Below are 24,535 nucleotides of genomic sequence, written 5' to 3' on the forward strand. Positions count from 1 at the left end.
TCATGTCCCCTTCAGGCCATGGATGAGCGTTATAACGACCCATTCAGCCTGTACTTGTGTTGTACACAAAGTCACCCACGCTCCACCGATAAAATAATTCCTAAACTGCGACAATGATATTGACTTTTCTATATTTTTTTCCAAGTGCTCTCCAATAATACTGTGAATGCCAAAGGTTATCGGTGAAAGTTATTTGTCCCCTTCTGTCTGTATATCCTAAATTGCATACAACTACTGTGCTCCCTTCAGTGGATAGAATATTTTTCTTGAGTTTGAGAATGATACTTCAATTTTCCATATTGTAATCTGAGTGTTCTCATACAACACTGTGAATATCATGCCCCGGGCATCAGTGAAAGTTGTTTTCCTCTTGCGGTATATTGCCTGTATGTCCTGCATTGTACTCAAACACCCCTACTTCTATCAATAAAACAATGTCCTGAAGAGTGAGAGCAATGTTTAATTTTTACATATTCTCATTAGAGTGTTCACTAATAATACTGTGAATATCTTTCTCGCCTTCTGGGCACATTACAACATATTGCTTATCGCTTGTATTATCCTGCATCGCACACAAAGCCCGACCCCCTTAACTTCAGTAGAATGATATTTCACATTGCCATATTTTACTACAAATGTTTTCTAATAATACCGTGAATATCATATTCCCCTTAAGGAAATCGGGGAAAGTTTTTTTGGTCCCTTCAGTTTGGTGCTTGTATATTCACCGTTGTGCCCCGTCACTAGAGATAAAATAATTTCCTTAAGAGTGAGAATGATATTTCAATTTTCCATATTGTTATAAGAGTGTTAACGTTCTCTTATAACACGGTGAATATCATGTCCCGCTACATTGTATCGATTAAATTTATTTGCCTCCTACAGTATATTGCTTGTATCATAAAGCCCTCCTCCTTCAGAAGATAAAAACAAAAAAGTCCTTTCACTTTTCATATTTTTATCAAAGTGTTCTCGTATAACACCGCTACTATCATGCTCCCTTCAGTATATCGATGAAAGTTATTTGCCTCCAGCACAAACCTCCCCCCTCAACTCCCTTCAATAAATAATTTCCTGAAGTGTGAGGACAGTATTTCACTTTTTCATATATTTTTCAAAGTGTTAAGTTAACGATATCAATGTTGACACACCATTTGGTCTTGTACATTTACCACGGTAGGGGCAAACCAAAACGATGCACCAGCTTTCGTCAAAGGTCAATGAGTAATAGATAATCATAGTGTATATGTCAATGTGCCCTTGGTCCCTAGCAAAGCCTAACCCTTCCCCTTTGCCACCCCCGGTTCTTCCTTCTTTGAAGTTTCCGCCCCCCCCCCCTGATTGCTCGCTACGTGTGGCGCTTTACATCACACTCCGTCGAATTTTCCACAGTAAACCCATACAGCAAGTCACAACTATCATTCGACAGTTATGACTACTTTGGTAATATAACTTTGGTAATAAATACACCTACAATATCTCACCTTGGCATATTCTAACAAAAAAACCGAAATATAGAAAGCTATAATTGTTTGCGTGAGCGGAACCGGAACGCCTCCAAAACCATAGCATAGTTTCCGACAAAGTGAAAGTGGAGGATGTCTTGACGGCGAGACGATGGTGCGTGGTACGTCCTGAAAATATAATGTAAATTTGCATACATGATGAATAAATAGATAAATAAACAAATGGGTGAATACATACATACATACATACATACATACATACATACATACATACATACATACATACATACATACATACATACATACATACATACATACATACATACATACATACATACATACATACATTATGTGTATATGTATATATAATATGTCTGTCTGTGCGTGTGTGTGTGCGCGCGCATGTCTATGTATGTGCTAGTAATAGAAACTGTAACTCAATGAAGTCTTTAGACCAGGATATGAAATATACATGAACACTGAATCACAGTTACCGTACCGGTTTCACGACATTATATTACCATGCCCTGCCCGTCGCATTTTGATTGGTCGAGCTGAACCATGTGACTGACCACAAATACACAGTAATGGTTTGTTTACATGCCGTGAATATGAATAATAAGATTAACAACTCAAAGTATCGTAACTTTACAGCTCAAACGTAAATCATAATCAATCACAAAATAAAATGGAGCACTTGTAGGTCAAGTTGAGATACTTTTTTCTGAAAACATCTCCGGATTTGCCAATTTTTTACAGCGCGCGTGACAGTGCGTCGCGTATTGCTCAGTTTCTGGGGCCCAGTTGTCGTTCGCTCCTGAAATTTTCGGAAATTTTGACGGTTTTCTTGTGTTCGCTGATAATATAATGGAAATAACAGACTCCACTCTGACCATTAACGTTTATTTGTGGGCGCGGGCTCGAGGAAAGCCAAATTAACGGGCTCGGCAAGCCTCGCCCGTTAATTTTTGGCTTTCCTCTCGCCCTTGCCCACAAATAAACGTTAATGGTCAGCGCGTCGTCCGTTACTTCTATAATATGTTATTGAAATTGTCACTGCGTGATGAAATATTTGCTATAAAATTACATGGATTAGATGTCACTACCATGGTCTGTCACATCAATTTAGCTACACTGTAATGGGGAGTAAACCTACAGATTTACGTTTTAAGGCAGTGCAAATCTATGGAAGACCGGTCACGACATGCGACATGCGAGTTTTTAAAACTGCGATCTGCGGTTGGGTTGGGTTGGGGTTAGGGTTAGGGTTAGGTGGTAGGGGTTAGGGTTAGGGTTAGGGGTTAGGTTTTCTCTCGTAAAAAGCCTTACTTCGCTCTCAACCCTGGAGGGAGGTTATAGGCCAAGGGACAAAAAATTGTAACGGCATAACTTCGGGTTAGTTTAGCGGGCAGACAGTCCATGTAGCCGACAATGAGATGCTAATGATATGCAGAATGTACAAGTTTCAGGTTTCGTTGACAACTTCCCCTCTTGGGTACAACTTCAAACTCTGAAATACCAAGTCGGTGGCTATCGTCTGTTACATAATTCAATAGCAAACTTGTGGAAGTTTCCAAGTTCGTGGGACCCTCTGCCAACTTGCCAACTTACTTGCCAACTTTCAAAGGGGAAGTTGGCGGGGGCCTCTGCCAACTTGCCACTTACTTACTTGCCAACTTTCATGCGTGGAAGTTGGTGACGCCCTCTGCCAAGTTGTGGAAGTTACTAAGTTCATGGGACCCTCTGCCAACTTGCCAACTTACTTGCCAACTTTCAATGGGGAAGTTGGCGGGGGCCTCTGCCAACTTGCCAACTTACTTACTTGCCAACTTTCATGGGCCGAAGTTGGCGGGGGCCTCTGCCAACTTGCCAACTTACTTGCCAACTTTCAATGGGGAAGTTGGCGGAGGCCTCCGCCAACTTCCACCCATGAAAGTTGGCAAGTAAGTTGGCAAGCTGGCAGAGGCCTCCGCCAACTTCCACCCATGAAAGTTGGCAAGAAAGTAAGTTGGCAAGTTGGCAGAGGCCCCCGCCGACTTACACCCATGAAAGTTGTCATGTAAGTTGGCAAGTTGGCAGAGGCACCCGCCAACTTCCGCCCATGAAAGTTGGCAAGTAAGTAAGTTGGCAAGTTGGCAGAGGCCCCCGCCAACTTCCCAGTATGAAAGTTGGCAAGTAAGTTGGCAAGTTGGCACAGGCCTCCGCCAACTTCCACCCATGAAAGTTGGCAAGTAAGTAAGTTGGCAAGTTGGCAGAGGCCCCCGCCAACTTCCACCCATTAAAGTTGGCAAGTAAGTTAGCAAGTTTGCAGAGGCCCCCGCCAACTTCCACCCATGAAAGTTGGCAAGTAAGTAAGTTGGCAAGTTGGCAGAGGCCCCCGCCAACTTCCACCAATTAAAGTTGGCAAGTAAGTTAGCAAGTTAGCAGAGGCCCCCGCCAACTTCAACCCATGAAAGTTGGCAAGTAAGTTGGCAAGTTGGCAGAGGCCCCCGTCAACTTCCACCAATTAAAGTTGGCAAGTAAGTTAGCAAGTTGGCAGAGGTCCCCGCCAACTTACACCCATGAAAGTTTGCAAGTAAGTAAGTTGGCAAGTTGGCACAGGACCGCGCCAACTTCCAGCAGACAGTCCATGTAGCCGACAATGAGATGCTAATGATATGCAGAATGAACAAGTTTCAGGTTTCGTTGATCAACTTCCCCTCTTGGGTACAACTTCAAACTCTGAAATACCAAGTCGGTGGCTATCGTCTGTTACATAATTCAATAGCAAACTTGTGGAAGTTAGCAAGTTCGTGGGACCCTCTGCCAACTTGCCAATTTACTTGCCAACTTTCAATGGGGAAGTTGGCGGGGGCCTCTGCCAACTTGCCAACTTACTTACTTGCCAACTTTCATGGGCCGAAGTTGGCGGGGGGCTCTGCCAACTTGCCAACTTACTTGCCAACTTTCAATGGGGAAGTTGGCGGAGGCCTCTGCCAACTTCCACCCATGAAAGTTGGCAAGAAAGTAAGTTGGCAAGTTGGCAGAGGCCCCCGCCGACTTACACCCATGAAAGTTGTCATGTAAGTTGGCAAGTTGGCAGAGGCACCCGCCAACTTCCGCCCATGAAAGTTGGCAAGTAAGTAAGTTGGCAAGTTGGCAGAGGCCCCCGCAAACTTCCCAGTATGAAAGTTGGCAAGTAAGTTGGCAAGTTGGCACAGGCCTCCGCCAACTTCCACCCATGAAAGTTGGCAAGTAAGTAAGTTGGCAAGTTGGCAGAGGCCCCCGCCAACTTCCACCCATGAAAGTTGGCAAGTAAGTTAGCAAGTTGGCAGAGGCCCCCGCCAACTTCCACCAATGAAAGTTGGCAAGTAAGTAAGTTGGCAAGTTGGCAGAGGCCCCCGCCAACTTCCACCCATGAAAGTTGGCAAGTAAGTTAGCAAGTTAGCAGAGGCCCCCGCCAACTTCAACCCATGAAAGTTGGAAAGTATGTTGGCAAGTTTGCACAGGCCCCCGCCAACTTCCACCCATGAAAGTTGGCAAGTAATTAAGTTGGCAAGTTGGTAGAGGCCCCCGCCAACTTCCCTGTATGAAAGTTGGCAAGTAAGTTGGCAAGTTGGCAGAGGCCCCCGCCAACTTCCACCCATTAAAGTTGGCAAGTAAGTTGGCAAGTTGGCAGAGGCCCCCGCCAACTTCCACCCATGAAAGTTGGCAAGTAAGTAAGTTGGCAAGTTGGCAGAGGCCCCCGCCAACTTCCACCCATTAAAGTTGGCAAGTAAGTTAGCAAGTTAGCAGAGGCCCCCGCCAACTTCAACCCATGAAAGTTGGCAAGTAAGTTGGCAAGTTTGCACAGGCCCCCGCCAACTTCCACCCATGAAAGTTGGCAAGTAAGTAAGTTGGCAAGTTGGCAGAGGCCCCCGCCAACTTACACCCATGAAAGTTTGCAAGTAAGTAAGTTGGTAAGTTGGCACAGGCCCCCGCCAACTTCCAGCAGACAGTCCATGTAGCCGACAATAAGATGCTAATGATATACAGAATGAACAAGTTTCAGGTTTCGTTGATCAACTTCCCCTCTTGGGTACAACTTCAAACTCTGAAATACCAAGTCGGTGGCTATCGTCTGTTACATAATTCAATAGCAAACTTGTGGAAGTTTCCAAGTTCGTGGGACCCTCTGCCAACTTGCCAACTTACTTGCCAACTTTCAATGGGAAGTTGGCGGGGGCCTCTGCCAACTTGCCAACTTACTTACTTGCCAACTTTCATGCGTGGAAGTTGGTGGCGCCCTTTGCCAAGTTGTGGAAGTTAGTAAGTTCGTGGGACCCTCTGCCAACTTGCCAACTTACTTGCCAACTTTCAATGGGGAAGTTGGCGCGGGCCTCTGCCAACTTGCCAACTTACTTACTTGCCAACTTTCATGGGCCGAAGTTGGCGGGAGCCTCTGCCAACTTGCAACTTACTTGCCAACTTTCAATGGGGAAGTTGGCGGAGGCCTCTGCCAACTTCCACCCATGAAAGTTGGCAAGAAAGTAAGTTGGCAAGTTGGCAGAGGCCCCCGCCGACTTACACCCATGAAAGTTGTCATGTAAGTTGGCAAGTTGGCAGAGGCCCCCGCCAACTTCCACCCATGAAAGTTGGCAAGTAAGTTAGCAAGTTGGCACAGGCCTCCGCCAACTTCCACCCATGAAAGTTGGCAAGTAAGTAAGTTGGCAAGTTGGCAGAGGCCCCCGCCAACTTCCACCCATTAAAGTTGGCAAGTAAGTTAGCAAGTTGGCAGAGGCCCCCGCCAACTTCCACCAATGAAAGTTGGCAAGTAAGTAAGTTGGCAAGTTGGCAGAGGCCCCCGCCAACTTCCACCCATTAAAGTTGGCAAGTAAGTTAGCAAGTTAGCAGAGGCCCACGCCAACTTCAACCCATGAAAGTTGGAAAGTATGTTGGCAAGTTTGCACAGGCCCCCGCCAACTTCCACCCATGAAAGTTGGCAAGTAAGTAAGTTGGCAAGTTGGCAGAGGCCCCCGCCAACTTCCCTGTATGAAAGTTGGCAAGTAAGTTGGCAAGTTGGCAGAGGCCCCCGCCAACTTCCACCCATTAAAGTTGGCAAGTAAGTTGGCAAGTTTGCACAGGCCCCCGCCAACTTCCACCCATGAAAGATGGCAAGTAAGTAAGTTGGCAAGTTCGCAGAGGCCTCTGCCAACTTCCACCCATGAAAGTTGTCAAGTAAGTTGGCAAGTTGGCACAGGCCTCTGCCAACTTCCATGCATGAAAGTTGTCAAGTAAGTTGGCAAGTTGGCACAGGCCTCTGCCAACTTCCACCCATGACAGTTGGCAAGTAAGTAAGTTGGCAAGTTGGCAGAGGCCCCCACCAACTTCCACCCGTGAAAGTTGGCAAGTAAGTAAGTTGGCAAGTTGGCAGAGGCCCCCGCCAACTTCCACCCATTAAAGTTGGCAAGTAAGTTGGCAAGTTGGCAGAGGCCCCCGCCAACTTCCACCCATGAAAGTTAGAAGTATGTTGGCAAGTTGGCACAGGCCCCCGCCAACTTCCACCCATGAAAGTTGGCAAGTAAGTAAGTTGGCAAGTTGGCAGAGGCCCCCGCCAACTTCCACCCATTAAAGTTGGCAAGTAAGTAAGTTGGCAAGTTTGCAGAGGCCCCCGCCAACTTCCCTGTATGAAAGTTGGCAAGTAAGTTGGCAAGTTAGCAGAGGCCCCCGCCAACTTCAACCCATGAAAGTTGGCAAGTAAGTTGGCAAGTTTGCACAGACCCCCGCCAACTTCCACCCATGAAAGATGGCAAGTAAGTAAGTTGGCAATTGGCAGAGGCGCCGCCAACTTCCACCCATGAAAGTTGGCAAGTAAGTTGGCAAGTTGGCAGAGGCCCCCGCCAACTTCCACCCATGAAAGTTGGCAAGTAAGTAAGTTGGCAAGTTGGCACAGGCCCCCGGCCCGCCAACTTCCACCCATGAACATTTACAAGTAAGTTAGCAAGTTGGCAGAGGCCCCCGCCAACTTCCACCCATTAAAGTTGGCAAGTAAGTTAGCAAGTTGGCAGAGGCCCCGGCCAACTTCCACCCATGAAAGTTGGCAAGTAAGTAAGTTGGCAAGTTGGCAGAGGCCCCCGCCAACTTCCACCCATTAAAGTTGGCAAGTAAGTTGGCAAGTTGGCAGAGGCCCCCGCCAACTTCCACCCATGAAAGTTGGCAAGTAAGTTGGCAAGTTGGCAGAGGCCCCCGCCAACTTCCACCCCTGAAAGTTGGCAAGTAAGTAAGTTGGCAAGTTGGCAGAGGCCCCCGCCAACTTCCAGCCATGAAAGTTGGCAAGTAAGATGGCAAGTTGGCACAGGCTTCCGCCAAGTTCCACCCATGAAAGTTGGCAAGTAAGTAAGTTGGCAAGTTGGCACAGGCCCCGCCAACTTCCCTGAATGAAAGTTGTCAAGTAAGTTGGCAAGTTGGCAGAGGCCCCCGCCAACATCCACCATTAAAGTTGGCAAGTAAGTAAGTTGGCAAGTTGGCAGAGGCCCCCGCCAACTTCCACCCATGAAAGTTGGCAAGTAAGTAAGTTGGCAAGTTGACAGAGGCCCCCGCCAACTTCCACCCATGAAAGTTGTCAAGTAAGTTGGCAAGTTGGCAGAGGCCCCCGCCAACTTCCACCCATTAAAGTTGGCAAGTAAGTAAGTTGGCAAGTTGGCACAGGCCCCCGCCAACTTCCCTGTATGAAAGTTGGCAAGTAAGTTGGCAAGTTGGCACAGGCCCCCGCCAACTTCCACCCATCAAAGTTGGCAAGTAAGTAAGTTGGCAAGTTGACAGAGGCCCCCGCCAACTTCCACCCATGAAAGTTGTCAAGTAAGTTGGGAAGTTGGCAGAGGCCCCCGCCAACTTCCACCCATTAAAGTTGGCAAGTAAGTAAGTTGGCAAGTTGGCAGAGGCCCCCGCCAACTTCCCTGTATGAAAGTTGGCAAGTAAGTTGGCAAGTTGGCACAGGCCCCCGCCAACTTCCACCCATGAAAGTTTGCAAGTAAGTAAGTTGGTAAGTTGGCACAGGCCCCCGCCAACTTCCACCCATGAAAGTTGGCAAGTAAGATGGCAAGTTGGCATAGGCTTCCGCCAAGTTCCACCCATGAAAGTTGGCAAGTAAGTAAGTTGGCAAGTTGGCAGAGGCCCCCGCCAACTTCCCAGTATGAAAGTTGGCAAGTAAGTTGGCAAGTTGGCACAGGCCTCCGCCAACTTCCACCCATGAAAGTTGGCAAGTAAGTAAGTTGGCAAGTTGGCAGAGGCCCCCGCCAACTTCCACCCATTAAAGTTGGCAAGTAAGTTAGCAAGTTGGCAGATGCCCCCGCCAACTTCCACCCATGAAAGTTGGCAAGTAAGTAAGTTGGCAAGTTGGCAGAGGCCCCCGCCAACTTCCCTGTATGAAAGTTGGCAAGTAAGTTGGCAAGTTGGCACAGGACCGTGCCAACTTCCAGCAGACAGTCCATGTAGCCGACAATGAGATGCTAATGATATGCAGAATGAACAAGTTTCAGGTTTCGTCGATCAACTTCCCCTCTTGGGTACAACTTCAAACTCTGAAATACCAAGTCAGTGGCTATCGTCTGTTACATAATTCAATAGCAAACTTGTGGAAGTTTCCAAGTTGGTGGGACCCTCTGCCAACTTGCCAACTTACTTGCCAACTTTCAATGGGGAAGTTGGCGGGGGCCTCTGCCAACTTGCCAACTTACTTACTTGCCAACTTTCATGCGTGGAAGTTGGTGGCGCCCTTTGCCAAGTTGTGGAAGTTAGTAAGTTCGTGGGACCCTCTGCCAACTTGCCAACTTACTTGCCAACTTTCAATGGGGAAGTTGGCGGGGGCCTCTGCCAACTTGCCAACTTACTTACTTGCCAACTTTCATGGGCTGAAGTTGGCGGGGGCCTCTGCCAACTTGCCAACTTACTTGCCAACTTTCAATGGGGAAGTTGGCGGAGGCCTCAGCCAACTTCCACCCATGAAAGTTGGCAAGAAAGTAAGTTGGCAAGTTGGCAGAGGCCCCCGCCGACTTACACCCATGAAAGTTGTCATGTAAGTTGGCAAGTTGGCAGAGGCACCCGCCAACTTCCGCCCATGAAAGTTGGCAAGTAAGTAAGTTGGCAAGTTGGCAGAGGCCCCCGCCAACTTCCCAGTATGAAAGTTGGCAAGTAAGTTGGCAAGTTGGCACAGGCCTCCGCCAACTTCCACCCATGAAAGTTGGCAAGTAAGTAAGTTGGCAAGTTGGCAGAGGCCCCCGCCAACTTCCACCCATTAAAGTTGGCAAGTAAGTTAGCAAGTTGGCACAGGCCCCCGCCAACTTCCACCCATGAAAGTTGGCAAGTAAGTTAGTTGGCAAGTTGGCAGAGGTCCCCGCCAACTTCCACCCCTGAAAGTTGGCAAGTAAGTTGCCAAGTTGGCGGGGGCCTGTGCCAACTTAGACTCATGAAAGTTGGCAAGTAAGTAAGTTGGCAAGCTGTCAGGGGGCCCCACCAACTTTCAGTTGTCAAGTAAGTTGCCAAGAGGGCAGAGGCCCGTGTCATCTATTATTGTCTTCTCATTTACATATTTTTCGTGTAACCCCATGTTCGTGTCGGCTACATAGACTATCTGCCAGTTTACCAGCAGCGTTAGGGTAGGGTTAGGGTATAAGGGTTAGGTCGCAGATCACAGTTAGGACGCTGGTCGTATGTCGCAGGTCGTGACCGGTGTTCCCTACATGTCGGAGTCCTAACTTGGCCGCTATTTCTCCCAGGGTGTATCCATTGTAGAAGTATGCAGAAATAAGCTCGTCTCTACCTCTGTAATCCATTGTTAGGAGGAGAACGAAATGATATGTATGCAAACGCCATATTAGTTTTGACACTCGCACGTCGCAGTTTAAGAACTCGCATGTCGCAGTTTAAGAACTCCCAGGTCGCAGTTTAAAAAAACTCGCATGTCGCATGTCGTGACCGGTCTTCCATGCAATCAAAACGTCTGTCCGTCAAACATTGGTACACAATCATAGGCATGACGGCAAGTGTCAAAGTCCAAGCCGTACTGTGTATCGGGATAGTTTTGACTTATTAGTTTGTACTCCACAAAACGAAGAGCCGAATGCCTCTTGCGCTACATTTTCCTTATAGTCTTATCACGTTCGTATCAAGATATTTTCAGAATCTCAGAAAACACGGCGGGCCAACACACTGTGGTCTAAGTTCTCTCAACAGAGGTCTGCAGCAAGATCTTACGGCGCATGCTCAGCCAAGACGTGGACGATAATGCGTTCGAGAACTGCCCATGTTCTCACTGTTTAGATTTCGTGGACAGAGGGGTTAGTCCTTACCTGAGTTTCAGCCTTCATCTCTACCTCCTGGTTTGCGAGCTCGTGTCTCAATTATTTGGCTTGTAAATTATGTACATGTGTGATTTTATTCCTACGGATCACAAATGACTAATCTTTGGTTAGATAACAATTGATTTGAAGCGTAGGTCAAAGTCCCATGTTCGATGCTAGACCACTTTGTTGGCGGCCGATTTCACGTGACCCCGCCGTCCTTGTCATGCACTCGAATGAACCCTGTCCGTCCTTTCTCCTTCCCACACGTGTATCACGTGTGCGTTAAGAAATCATTCTAAAGTTAATTAACTTGCTAGTTTTGTTTCGGGAGTTAAAAAAACCCCAGAAAGTGACATAGAGTGAACCAAAAAAGCGTCGCCAAATAATTTTGTTCAGAAAATTCCGGGCTGGCTTAACTCATGCATTGTTGTCCTTATAGTGAATAATACAGCCAGTAACATGCATTCGAAAACCCATTAGCCTTACCTCTTGGTTTATTTTTCAAGCTTTCAGCTTTTTTATGAAACGTACATTTGTTTTAAGGGCAAACATCGTGTCGAAAGGTCTCAGTAGTCGTCGCCTTCACAACATAGCTTGTATATTGTACTAATTGGTGAAAACTTAATTTTAGTCCTGGCTGGAATTTATTTGTCAACAACTACATTGTATTTATCAAAAGCGGTATGTAATATTGGAGAGACTAACACTTAGTTACTCAACGTACTTTTAATAGGCGAAATACGAAAATTCACTTTTTTTTCAGATAATGACAATATAACCCAAAAATTATTTATATCTGTTGTCCTCAAATCTTAACTGTCACCTGTTCCAATTTTGCCACAGTTACAACGGTAAGAGAAAATCTAACCAATCACAGATTTTAAGCGGGTGGCCGCTTTTTAAAAACAGCGCCCTCTCATGGGCATTTTGAATACCAAGGAACGCCCCTTTGGCTATATATGGGCATATTTAGACTACAGGTGACTGTATACCTTTCAATCTTAACGCTGGAAGCTATATCGGTGTGTATCATAAAATGATTAATATAATCTCAGCAGATTTGTCTCGCATGTTTCAACAAATTTAACTATGGCATATGTAGTAAGCTATCACAAAACCACTGCAGGATGGCCATACAACGTACACATTCAGTATCCTATTGAAGCTTGGTTTGACGACTTTAATGCGAACGACAATTTTTTTAAAAGATGGACTCCGTGGTTGAGTCATAACGATGTCACCCGTATTTCATCGAACTTGACTGTTTTTAACTCTGCATAAAGCTCATTCATCAGACGATGCACTCTTTTGATTTATTTGCACTTTTGTTCAATTTTACTAAGCCGAAGAACGGATCATATTTTGAGGTCGTTTAAGGAAGTGCCCATCAACAATTATATAAATTTAGTATTTGCATGTAAGATCACGAGTTGAATGATAGTCTTGTGATGGGCAAACCAATTTGTCAACAACAACATTTAACATTAGACACGCTGACAGATGAAGCAGCTTTATCCTTGGATGTGGTCAAAAGTATCTTTTAGACCAAGACATTTGCAGACTTGAAGACACTTTTAAAACACAGCTGGCACAGCTAGTATTAACACAGTTAATTTTGGGGCATGAAGTACGGTATTTCGCGCCCAAAGCTTGACACACGTTTACCGAGAATAACAATCAGATCTAGACCCACAACACAGTGAAATATTTGGTACTGAAGTACAAATCACTCAACATTTTTCCACAGTGTCTCTTAATTAGTGAAAGTGGCCACCGTCCTTATGTTAAGTCAACGGGAAAATGTTCGATTTTCCTAAAAATTACGTAAGCTGTTGAAAATTTATTATGTCATGATTATGTCGCTATATCACTCATACGCTACCAGACCCTCCCCCCCCCCGGCATACCCCATCTAAAACGTGAGCTACTCAAAATGAACAAACTAATTGGCATTGTGTATTGTGTGTTTTCTGTAGGGAGATAGATGGAATGCATGGGAATATAGACTAAAGTCAATCTTTGTTCAGCGCAAACTCGACAATGACGCAACTAACAGAATGAAATGAATTGAAACAGTTTCTCAAAAATGATTGTTACGTTATTTTACTCGTAGGCTGAACCACATGTATGTCAAAGGAATGCTGGTGTATCGCCAGTGCCGAACGTGCACTGGCCTGGTACACGCCAATCAATATAGCGATATTTTGCGATTCATAATAACGTTTAGTGGGATCGATGTTGCGACATAAAAACATGCAGTGCTGTTTTTGCGCACGCTAATCAAAATACAGCCAACCCCCAAGAAATTGCGTTTACCACGTGCTTGTTTTAATTATCTACAGCCCCTTATATCACATGTTTGTTTTTAACTTAAATGTCTTTTCGTGACTTCCAATGATCATCGCATATGATTATTTCGCAGTGTTTCTGGTAGACTGACTGTGAGCTTTTCTTATTATTTCGTTTGAGAGTATTAGTTTTATTTATTGTGTAAGAATAGGATACCACCCTTAAAGATAATCGTTACTTGAAATAGCAGCTTTAAGGCGCATGAGGACCTTAGATTAAGTGTGAAAATATATAAAAGGAAATGAAGAATTCTGTTACTACTCCCCAAGTTTTCAATTTCGTTTCGCTCTAGGTATTTTGTGCTTTAGAACTTGTGAGGAACAATATGTAACCACATTTTGTTATTAGACTTCGATCGCTTGGCGTGTATACGAAAATGATCGCAAATTGATCATTTATTTCTTCATTCCAATGTTGAAGGCACGCCTTCAAAAACACACCAAAAGCCAGTGTTTTCAATATATTAAAATAAGAATATAATACTCAGGTGTATGCGGAAATCTACTGAGGAGTTCAGTCTTTGCAACGGCGTCTACTTCTTCTTCGTTCCAGTGCGTGATTATTCAAAGAATTGCCAAATGTAGTGGCAGGTAGTGGTAATGGTAATAACATCGTCACTCAAGTCAGGGCGGAGTTTTCTTAGTTTTTTCCATCTGTGCACATAATGCCATTTTAGGAAGGTTATTTGCAGTGGAAGGTTACTTATGATATTCAATACTTTGTCTTGAGGTCTTTTACAATAGAAGATGCCGAACCGAGCGACATGATGCAAAGAGAACAATGGAGTAAAGTGGCGGCGTGCAAGGGCGGGATGACTGATTGCAGAAATCGACTGGAACACAACTAAAAGGTACAAAAAAAGAGTTTCGTTGAAATCTTGTACCTTCAGCCCTTATGCAAGAATTGGTGTCCTTTGAGAAGCAATATTCTTCTTCGAAACTGTAAAAACGACGAAATATTCAGGAGCCGATTTTCAGAAGATCTAACATCGGCGACGCCCTCAACGTAAATCGTTGAACAGCCCGGGCAGGCAGCTTCATCGCTTGTATCGGTTCCCTGGAGAGTGTATGCCAAGTGCAGCGCGGTGATAATTTGTTTGTTCCGCACGACATGTTCGAAAACAAATGATCGTTTATCCAGGTATGTAAGTTCTACTGTTACTACTACTAGTACAATTGGTTCCGCGATCATGTCAATATCAATCAACATAATGTTGCTTATGATGAAATACTCGCATAGAACAAGTGCAATACTGTATAAAACATGTGAGGCATTGTCAATCTCGGGCAAATCTGGAGGGAGGTCATCCTTGATTTGGGTGCTGGTGTACTTGTAACCTGGAGAGTTTAATTGATAACCACTGACTCTACTTAAATGCCACTCTACGGGCATTTGGTACCACCACCCAGCAGTAGTTCAAGTTGACCCTAATGTTATTGTCATTTTCTACTTGTTTCCTCACCCTCTGAAATAATTACCTTGAATTATACAGATTGTTGGACCTCATATCTAATACGTTTCTGGCCAAAATCCTCTGTCAATTTAGTTTAAACTCTACATTTTCTTCACACGTACATGCAAAAGTGCTATTCTTGGAGGCGAAAGTCTACATCTTGTCAAGATTTTCTCTGTCCTCAGTTTGCACGAGCCTCGGTAAAAAAAAAACAAACAAAAAAAACCGGGGAGGACCAAAACTGCGGCGTGCGCATGTATGAACATACTCTTCCCATGGAGTGCCCCGGAAGTTAAATTTAGACTTGTTCGATACGTTTCAGTGCCAGTACAAAGAATGGCAGGGACTAGACTTTGTTTAAGACGTAAAAAGTGATACAAAAAAATCTATGAGTGGTCGTGTCGACTGAAGGCTCTACATACGCATGTACTGTTGATTGTAAACCCTCATTATGGACCTCTCTCACTCTTTACAGTCTCTGATGTACATCCCGTAATGCAGTCTAAATCTTAATAAATGGGGTAGATTGTTTACCGACTCACATGTAAACGCAATCGCATTGTGTTGAATGACAGGGAACTTAAAACCTGTCTGTTGTTCTTGTCTATGTTGTTAAAAAACAAGACTCTGTTCAAAAGTAGAGTTTATTTCTAAAACTTCGATGTTTCGATTCCACACAGGGAATCTTCATCAGGAATCTAAAAAACAACAAAATTACAGTAAATATGGGACTAGTAAAAATGAAAATGAGCAGCACTGGCGTGAAACCATTTAAAAACTATTCGAACAACTGAGTTGTTGGTTTATAAAAGGAAATATAGCTAAAAATCAATCTGTATAGACGAGAAGAAAAAGTTTTGAACTTACAAACAGAAGACGAGTGAACGCTCAGTCTAAAAGTAGCGATGTTGACCGGCCGGATCGTACAAAGCCAATGGCGCGTAATACAATGAAAGGAGGGCTCCCCAGAACAAACAACTTACAGACATGAGGAAAGGACTCCCTAGCTGTAGGTGAAGCGGATGTGAAAACCTATAGGAACTGTACTATTTTACCAGTTCTTTTTATTGATGCCGTTGGGTGACAGAGTACCAAACTTATTAATGAAATGAAGTTCAAGCTGTTTTCTTATTTTATCTGCTTTTGAATACACTTTGTAAAGACTAGAGAAACGAAAATTTTTGATGTTGTGCCCGGGTTCATGAAGTGGTGGGCTACTAGAGTATGTTTATGAGTTCTGATACTGTATAAATGTTCATTAATTCTAGTACGGAGTTCACGTTTCGTTTCGCCTATGTATAATTTGTTACACTTATCACAGATAATGACGTAGATGATATTGCGTGTATTACATGTAACATGTCCGACAAGAGGTTGAGATTTTCCAGTGAGTTGGTTGGTTATTGAATTTTGTTTTGTTTTCAGCATGTGGGGACATGCTCTACATTTGTTGCAGGGTGTACAAGTACCTGGTTCTGTGTCGTTCTGTGTAGATGTTTTAGTCCGGGCTTTTACCAGCATTTTCTTTATGTTTGGTGGTTGTCGGAATGCTACAGCAGGTGGTTGGTCAAATGTAACTTTTGTCTCTTGATTTGATTGAAGGATAGGCCAATGTTTGTTGATTATGGAGGAGATGCTGGGTAGTGACGTGTGGTACGCCAGCACAAGTGGAATCCTCGCAGACTGGTCAGTGTGTCTATTTTTTGTGTACGTAATGAGTTTTTCCCGGGAATGGTTTCTTGCTTTGTTGATTGCAGTGACGATTGATGATTGCTTGTAGTTTCTATCTGTAAGATGTCTATGTAGATTCTCAACTAAATTTATTGTAGATCAGTGGATGAGCATATACGTCTGTAGCGAAGGGTTTGACCTTGCGGAATTGATTTAAATATGTGACGAGGGTGACAACCTCTTGTCGGACATGTTACATGTAATACACGCAATATCATCTACGTCATTATCTGTGATAAGTGTAACAAATTATACATAGGCGAAACGAAACGTGAACTCCGTACTAGAATTAATGAGCATTTATACAGTATCAGAACTCATAAACATACTCTAGTAGCCCACCACTTTCATGAACCCGGGCACAACATCAATAATTTTCGTTTCTCTAGTCTTTGCAAAGTGTATTCAAAAGCAGATAAAATAAGAAAACAGCTTGAACTTCATTTCATTCATAAGCTTGGTACTCTGTCACCCAACGGTATCAATAAAAAGGACTGGTAAAATAGTACAGTTCCTATAGGTTTTCACATCCGCTTCACCTACAGCTAGGGAGTCCTTTCCTCATGTCTGTAAGTTGTTTGTTCTGGGGAGCCCTCCTTTCATTGTATTTCGCGCCATTGGCTTTGTACGATCCGGCCGGTCAACATCGCTACTTTTAGACTGAGTGTTCACTCGTCTTCTGTTTGTAAGTTCAAAACTTTTTCTTCTCGTCTATACAGATTGATTTTTAGCTATATTTTCTTTTATAAACCAACAACTCAGTTGTTCGAATAGTTTTTAAATGGTTTTACGCTAGTGCTGCTCATTTTTATTTTTACTAGTCCCATATTTACTGTAATTTTGTTGTTTTTTAGATTCCCGATGAAGATTGTCTGTGTGGAATCGAAACATCGAAGTTTTAGAAATAAACTCTACTTTGGAACAGAGTCTTTTTTTTATCCGCTCAATACAACTCTCAAGACCAAGTTTCATTGCCACCTAGCACCTGTTACTGTAGTTGGACTGACACCAGTTCTAAAAACAAACTCATATGTTGTTAGCTGCTGATGAAATTCAAGAGTACTAAATTAGAAGTATTATTACTGTCACTTCAATGGTATTGGTATCGTTGCAAAAACGGGTAAATAAACACTATAATTAGTGGGCTGACAATGGCGATAAGTACCGGGTTGGTATGAGTACAGCGCCGATCTGTACACTCCTCAAGCGTGACCTCCCTATATTTAACCTTTATCTATTCATAGGAAGGTCGAGTGTAAGGTTCAGCATTGTGTACTCAATACCTACTCGATATATGGACAGGTAATGATGACCTACCTCTCTGTGTGTGGCATTCATTTACATGCATAATTGCAACGATAGCAATTCGCCGTATGTGCCTACGTCATTTTTCAACAACATAAGCGAGAACAACACACAGATTTCGAATTATACCAATTAAAATGCGTGCTTATGAGCCCAATATGAAAGTCCCGAATAGAAACAAACTCACGAGGTTTTGCTGCTTAAGGTTACAGAACGCTTTGCATTTAGATGCTAAATGTTAGTTTATAGAGACCTGTTCATTTTAAGTGATATCTGGAATTTTTCCAACTTTAGTTTTTCACATTAATTGATTCTTATGACACAGCTGTCAGTAACTCTAATATTTCTTTAAACTTGGTGCTCACGCTCACAAAAATTAAGCTATTATTAAACCAGCATTAACCCTTTGAGAGCCAAAGTCAATTTTTGTCACCTTTATAAAATATAATAAAGAATTTTTTGTGCTTCAGATCCATGCAATTTTTTCAGGTTTTCCCCAAAATTTTGATCAAAACTGTAGCCAATAAAACTTTATGGCCATTCGGTCCAAAATTATCAAAACATTACAGAAAAATTCATAAAAATGGTGAAATATTACACTTAGATTTTTTTTTTTGGGGGGGGAAATAATTACTCCTCTCAAAGGGTTAATAACAATACACCAAGACTTTTGATATGTTTCAATGGAAAGGGACAGAAAGATAGACATGTCCAAAACATTACCTACTCATCTACTAAAACATTTGAACACGTCAAAACAAAAAAGAACTTGAACATTACTGCACTTTTGTACCTTTCCCTAAAATAATGTTATAGTTGTAAAGTTTCTTATTCATTTATTTGTTTGTATTTAGACTCAAAATGACTCAAGAATTGAAGGCTTTGATCCATTTCCCGAAAGAGTACTTTGAGGGACTCTCAACGCTTTATCGGAACGGGTTGGCAAATTTTGCCCCGACACGTGAACAGGATTTAAAGCATGCCTGTGATAGATTTGCGTTCAGCCGTGACAGGGAAGATATGCTACGAGTACTTGTCATAGGCCCGGCTGACGGTACGTTTACTCTATGGTTCAATATTATGTGTTCTGTCACTGGCTTTACGAATTCACTCTTTGTCCGTCCGATCTCTCCCTCCCTCCCTCCCCTCCCTCCCCCCTCTCTCTCTCTCTCTCTCTCTCTCTCTCTCTCTCTCTCTCTCTCTCTCTCTCTCTCTCTCTCTCTCTCTCTCTCTCTCTCTCTCTCTCTCTCTCTCGTTACATAGTTTAAACGATACAAAATACCTCAAAGGAGAGATGAAACTGCAACAAGAGAAATAATTGATGCAATAAAATATGAACTAACCAGAGAGGGAGATAAAAAACCCACAATGAGCACCTGAGTCTAACGCCTTTGCGGTTCTTAGCATTGACATTTACGGCGATTTATTTGTCGTTCGACATCGTTGTTGTATTAAATGCAAACGTTATAATATGGTCACATCGTCGACAGTCCCTGGTGCCTTATCTTTTCTATTCTTTCGCACATATACAGGGCTGGGGAATGCCGCAGGGACAGGCAAGAGTGCCGAAGGCACAGGGACTGTTCTGAGTTGCATGGTTGAGTTGCTATTAATTGTTCATGAGCTATGACTTCGAGAACAGGGGAAAGGCAGAGGAAAAACAATTACAACGAGTTCATAAGTACAATAGGTTTTCGGTCACTGCCTTCAGCAATCTGTCTGTCATTTTGTGTCTCCCATTTTGTTTGCCTACCTCTCGCTTTGTCCATCCGATCCTCTTGATCTCTCTGTTTGTCTGGCTATCTGTATTTATCGCACCTCTCTCTTCCCCCCCCCCTCTCTCTCTCTCTCTCTCTCTCTCTCTCTCTCTCTCTCTCTCTCTCTCTCTCTGATGCACGACAGCACAGGCTACAACTAATCGTACAGGTTTTTCTGTGACATCATAGACCGTGTAAAAGGGAAGTGCTCTATTACTGCATTGAAATCACTGGAGGTTATCGATGCCATATACAGAATCAGCGAAACAAAACTAAAAGTAAATGTAAAGTCTTAACTTTTTCAAAATGTGATACATATGGTTAAAGAGCTGTTTGCCGCGTTCAAGTGCAAGTCCTTGTAAAAGAATGTCGCGAGCAGCTTTTTCTCTACATCCAAAATACTATTACGTCATTGACATAATAATAAGTTGCTCAGGCAGTTCAAACGATTAGTGTTATCAGTGAAAATTACAGCTTGTAAAGGTGAATAATACATATTAGGCCTGTTAAAGAAAAATCTTTGTTAGCCGTCCTTGGATTTTTGAAAAACCTACCAGCCAGCCAGGGAAGAACACAGATAAACACCACAAGTATATTAACATAAGCTCATTTTTATTTGGTTTCTTAAAGAAAAAGACTATTTTTTCAATAATGTTAACATTGTGTTTGTTATCTCACGGTTCTCTGAAAACCTACCAGCACGCGGACGGCAAACAAAGAATTTTATCTAAAGTGCCTTAGATTGAAAGTGATAGTGAAAGTGAAAGTGATCACAATTTATTTCGAGGATATTCTTGACTTCATTTCTGTGCACATATCTCTGGACACATCTGCACGCACTGGTGGTAAGAATAATATTTTGCTCTTGTTATTTAGGTATTATTTTAAAGCGCTTGTGTAAATTCAAATGTAAGTTTTACACTGTCAAAAAAATTGACAGAAAAATGAATTTACTTTGTCTTATATATCACAAGGGGTTTTCGACATTGCAGTCATTGATTACCTGGTCAACAAGTTTGGCAAGATCAGCTACGTAGTGGTTGAACCCGCTAAGGATGAAATACAAAAGTTTGAAGATCTGGTGAAATCAAAGCAGGAACAGAGTCTGTGGACGACTGTAAATTTCGAGTTTTATCCGTGCACTATAGAGGCCTATCTGACAGAAATAGAAAGAGGGGCCACCCATGGCAGCTTTGATATCATCCTTCTTCAACATAGTGCTTATCACATAATGGATCCCGCGAACGTCTTCGCAGAACTATACGGACAACTCAATGGAGGAGGAATGCTATACTGTCAGATCGATACAGGTGGGTGTCAATACGTTTGCCATCATTTCAGCCAATTATGAGTGGATTTCTAAGGTTTACGATCGTTTACAGAGATTGAATATTATTAATGAAGTATCTCCATCGATGAAAATTTGTCAAAATTTTTTGAGAAATCAAAAGTAACTTCGAAATCTCTGCTGCGTCTTAAGTTCCATTGTTATCATCCAAAGGTATTTGAATGTTGTGATATATTTTCTGTAAATAATCGTCATTTCTCTTATTCTGTCAATGCTAAAAATCTTTGGTCCCATAAGCTCAGTTCTACATTGAGAGAAGGTGCTGTGTTTTAAAACTGAGAATGTGATCATGCGTGATATTCTATATCTGTTCCTTCATGTTTGAGAGTAACAACCTTCTTCAAGTTTTGGTTGCACCGAATCTTAAATAACTACCAAATATCATCGAGGTCTTTTAACAGTTTTGTCCAGGTATGTCATTCTTATTCTTCTCCTTTAGGACCCATGGAAGAAGTTCGCTTACGGGTAGGAAGTGTTGTTTCCGACTCCATTCCTAGATTCGGATCAACTGCTCTTCGCAAAATGTTGCAACGTTGTATGCCACATGTGAAAATTCACACTCAATACAGAAAGATGAATTTCAAGGCTGGAGAGTGCTTTAAAGAAGAATCAAGAGATGGGAATTTGATCGTGGATTTTCTTGTCCAACTACACGACTTTAGGAAGACTGCGCCCAGAGAAGTTGTCGATGACATCATGAAATTTATACGAGATAGTTGCTATGAGCTCGATAATAATATGTATTTCCCTGCCGACGACGAAGATATTATAATGATAAAAGAGTAGTTACAAATTGCTGTCGAGAGACTTGATATCACCTTTTTATTTAATTGGTAGTTTGTGTGACAATTGGGTAATATAATTTTGCAACAACGTGTTTTTCCAATGAGACTTGAAAATTAGGGGCTCATGTATTGGGTATGACGTATTGCCAAAATATTATAGCTAGAGGTTACATTGATGTCTATTATAAAAGTGTTGATTGATTTAATCTTAGCAGATTTGTCTGACAGGCTTCCGCAAGTTTAATTTCGTTATATAGAGAAATCTATCTCAAAATCACTGCAGGATAGCCATAAAGGTTACATAGTCAATATCGTATTGAAACGCAGTTTGACGACAATCACACGAACGACAATCGGAGGGGAGAGGGGGGGGGGTTCTCATGATAAGCTTTGACCAATTCTACTATTTATGAAACGATGTTCAGTGATTGTAACCAATATTTCATCATATTTGAATGTTCTTAACTCTGCATAAAGCTCATTCATTAGACTATCAGCCCTTTAATTGATTTGCGCTTTTGTACAATATGTGTATGCAATAAGAACACTACAATATTGGCCAGAAAAATGGATCATATTTTGAAGTCATTTATTGACGTGGCCATCAACCATTATGTAAATGTAGTTTTTAAGGTCACGAGATGTACGATAGTTGTATGTGATAGTTATATCCATTTGTCAACAATGACATTGGACATGACACACAGTAGTAGCTTTATCCTTGGATGAATTTCATACAGTATCTTTTGGCGCAAGGCGTTTGCAGGATGTTTTATACCTTTTTGTTCACATGCGTTCTTTTTGTAGTAAAGTTTCGTCCGGCGCATCGTGTATGTTTATGGTCTTTTTGATTTTCTTTTACTTCGATGAGCACGTTCTCCAAATAAAAGTCAATAATACATAATATGATACAGGCTGCGCTGACAAGTTAAAAAAGAGACACTTTGATATGATGTTAAGAGCAAAACCAGTCACCAGAGTTTGCAGCCAACAATTGACAGACTTACAAGAATAAAAATCAAAACCACAACACAGTGACAATTTGGTTCGTATCAGAAGAAACAAATTTAAACTGCAATATTTCTCCACTCTTGGTTTCTAAAAATAGCCACCATTCTTATGTTAAGTCCATTGGGAAAACAAATTTTCGAGTTTTCTAAAAAATAACCTGTTTAAAACTTAATTAGCTTCAAAACAAGCAGATAAAAGTGGAAGACCAAAAATGTATTATGAAAGTATGAGAGTCCGAATATCTATCCCCGAGGGGTATTTCCACTCATAAAGGGCCAGTAACTGTAACGTTTCATGTTTTTTACTGTTTTCACCTTGTTAGTCCCCACGGACACCGTCCGGGGGGACTTATAGGTTTGGTCATGTCCGTGCGTGTGTGCGTCCGTGCGTGCGTCCGTCCGTTCACGCAGATATCTCAGAGATGCAAGGAGCGATTTCATTCAAACTTGGTACAAGGATTACTTCATATGTCATACAGATGCACGTCGATTTGTTTTGTGATACGATCCAATATGGCCGCCAGGCAGCCATTTTATTACGATTTTTTCATGTACAGAGCCATAACTCAGACACGTTTCAACCGATTTTATTCAAAGTTGGTACAAGGACATTGACCAATGTCATAGATATGCACGTCAATTTGTTTTGTGATACGATCCAATATGGCTGCCGTGCGCCCATTTTGTTATGATTTTTTCATGTACAGAGCCATAACTCAGACATGTTTCAACCGATTTTATTCAACGTTGGTACAAGGACATTGACCGATTTCATAGATATGCACGTCGATTTGTTTTTTGATACGATCCAATATGGCTGCCAGGCGGCCATTTTATTACAATTTTTTCATGTACAGAGCCATAACTCAGACATGTTTTAACCGATTTTATTCAAAGTTGGTACAAGGAGATTGACTAATGTCATACATATCCATGTCAATTTGTTATGTGATACGATCCAATATGGCTGCCGTGCAGCCATTTTGTTACGATTTTTTCATGTACAGAGCCATAATACTCAGGCATATCTCAACTGATTTTATTCAAAGTTGGTACAAGGACATTGACTTATGTCATACATATGCACATTAATATGTTTCATGATATGATCCAATATGGCTGCATGGCAGCCATTTTGTTACAATTTTTTCGTGTCCTTAGCCAAAACTTGGGCATGTCTCAACTGATTTTATTCACTAATTTTATTCAAACTTAGTACAAGGACATTGACCTATGTCATACATATGCACATTGATTTGTTTTGTGATACAATCCAATATGGCCGCTGTGTGGCCATTTTTTTTCGATTTTTTCATGTCCCGAACCATAACTCAGACATGTATCAAGCAAATTTATTCAAAGTTGGTACAAGGACATTGACCTATTTATACATATGTATGTCGATTGGTTTCACGAGATGGTCCAATATGGCCACATGGTAGCAATTTTGTTATGGTTGTTACATGTCGAGAGCCATAACTCTGGCAAGTCTCAACTGATCTTATTCAAAGTTGGTACATGTACATTGACTTATGTCATACATATACATGTTGATTTTTTAAACAGTAAGATCAAATATCGCTGCATGGCAGTGATTTTGTTACAATTTTCTAATGTACAGAGCCATAACTCCTCAGACATATTTCCACTAGTATCATTCAAAGTTGGTACAAGGACATTGACCGATTTCATACATATGCTCATCAATTTGTTTCACGTCATGTAGCAGTAACATGTCAATTATTGAAGTTTCGTAAGTAGGCTGATATGTCAAGAAATACAGCATCAAATTCATGAAACTTTGTACAGATGTTAAGCTCATATTGCTTTAACATCGAAAAAGACATTTATCAGTGTCATTTTAATTAATTTGTAATTGCATAAGTAATGAACTTCCCTAATTAGGGTGATATAGCCACAAATTAATACAACGTCAAATGTGATGAAACTTGATACAGATGTTGAGAGTGTTGTAAATACTGCATCAAACTTTATGAAATATGGTACCAGTGATAATCTGTATAGTGTTAGG

General features: G+C 42.2%; 2 protein-coding genes across 4 annotated transcripts in view; one reads left to right on the forward strand and one right to left on the reverse strand.

The window, feature by feature from the left end:
* LOC139132541 (sodium-dependent lysophosphatidylcholine symporter 1-B-like) overlaps positions 1-10,920 on the reverse strand; it is an 18,910-nt gene extending 7,990 nt beyond the window's left edge. The window contains exons 1-2 of the mRNA XM_070698848.1: positions 10,772-10,920; positions 1,485-1,634 (exon numbers count right to left, since the gene is read on the reverse strand). Of these exons, the coding sequence (XP_070554949.1) occupies positions 1,485-1,634; positions 10,772-10,789 (168 nt within the window). The 5' untranslated portion in view covers positions 10,790-10,920. The remainder of the gene's footprint in view (positions 1-1,484; positions 1,635-10,771) is intronic.
* Positions 10,921-16,862: 5,942 nt separating this feature from the next.
* On the forward strand, positions 16,863-23,562 carry LOC139133316 (histamine N-methyltransferase-like). 3 transcript variants are annotated; one of them, XM_070699854.1, is made up of 4 exons: positions 16,863-16,983; positions 18,458-18,657; positions 20,335-20,670; positions 21,148-23,562. In XM_070699854.1, the coding sequence occupies exons 2-4, from the start codon at positions 18,465-18,467 to the stop codon at positions 21,492-21,494; spliced, it is 876 nt and encodes a 291-aa protein (XP_070555955.1). In that variant the 5' UTR covers positions 16,863-16,983; positions 18,458-18,464; the 3' UTR covers positions 21,495-23,562. The 3 variants fall into 3 exon arrangements, with proteins under 3 accessions (XP_070555955.1, XP_070555954.1, XP_070555953.1); XM_070699853.1 differs by lacking the exon at positions 16,863-16,983 and adding an exon at positions 17,193-17,418 and having other exon boundaries at positions 20,353-20,670; XM_070699852.1 differs by lacking the exon at positions 16,863-16,983 and adding an exon at positions 17,204-17,418.
* Positions 23,563-24,535: the final 973 nt, after the last annotated feature.

This window comes from Ptychodera flava, chromosome 5 (genome assembly GCF_041260155.1).
Source record: "Ptychodera flava strain L36383 chromosome 5, AS_Pfla_20210202, whole genome shotgun sequence".
Lineage (NCBI taxonomy): Eukaryota > Metazoa > Hemichordata > Enteropneusta > Ptychoderidae > Ptychodera > Ptychodera flava.

Coding starts and splice junctions, on each gene's coding strand:
- LOC139133316 (XM_070699852.1), top strand. CDS start 17,345: ATGAAATTCAAGAGTACTAAATTAGAAGTATTATTACTGTCACTTCAA. Junction 18,658..20,334: donor TGTCATAGGCCCGGCTGACG/GTACGTTTACTC, acceptor ATATATCACAAG/GGGTTTTCGACATTGCAGTC. Junction 20,671..21,147: donor ATACTGTCAGATCGATACAG/GTGGGTGTCAAT, acceptor CTTCTCCTTTAG/GACCCATGGAAGAAGTTCGC.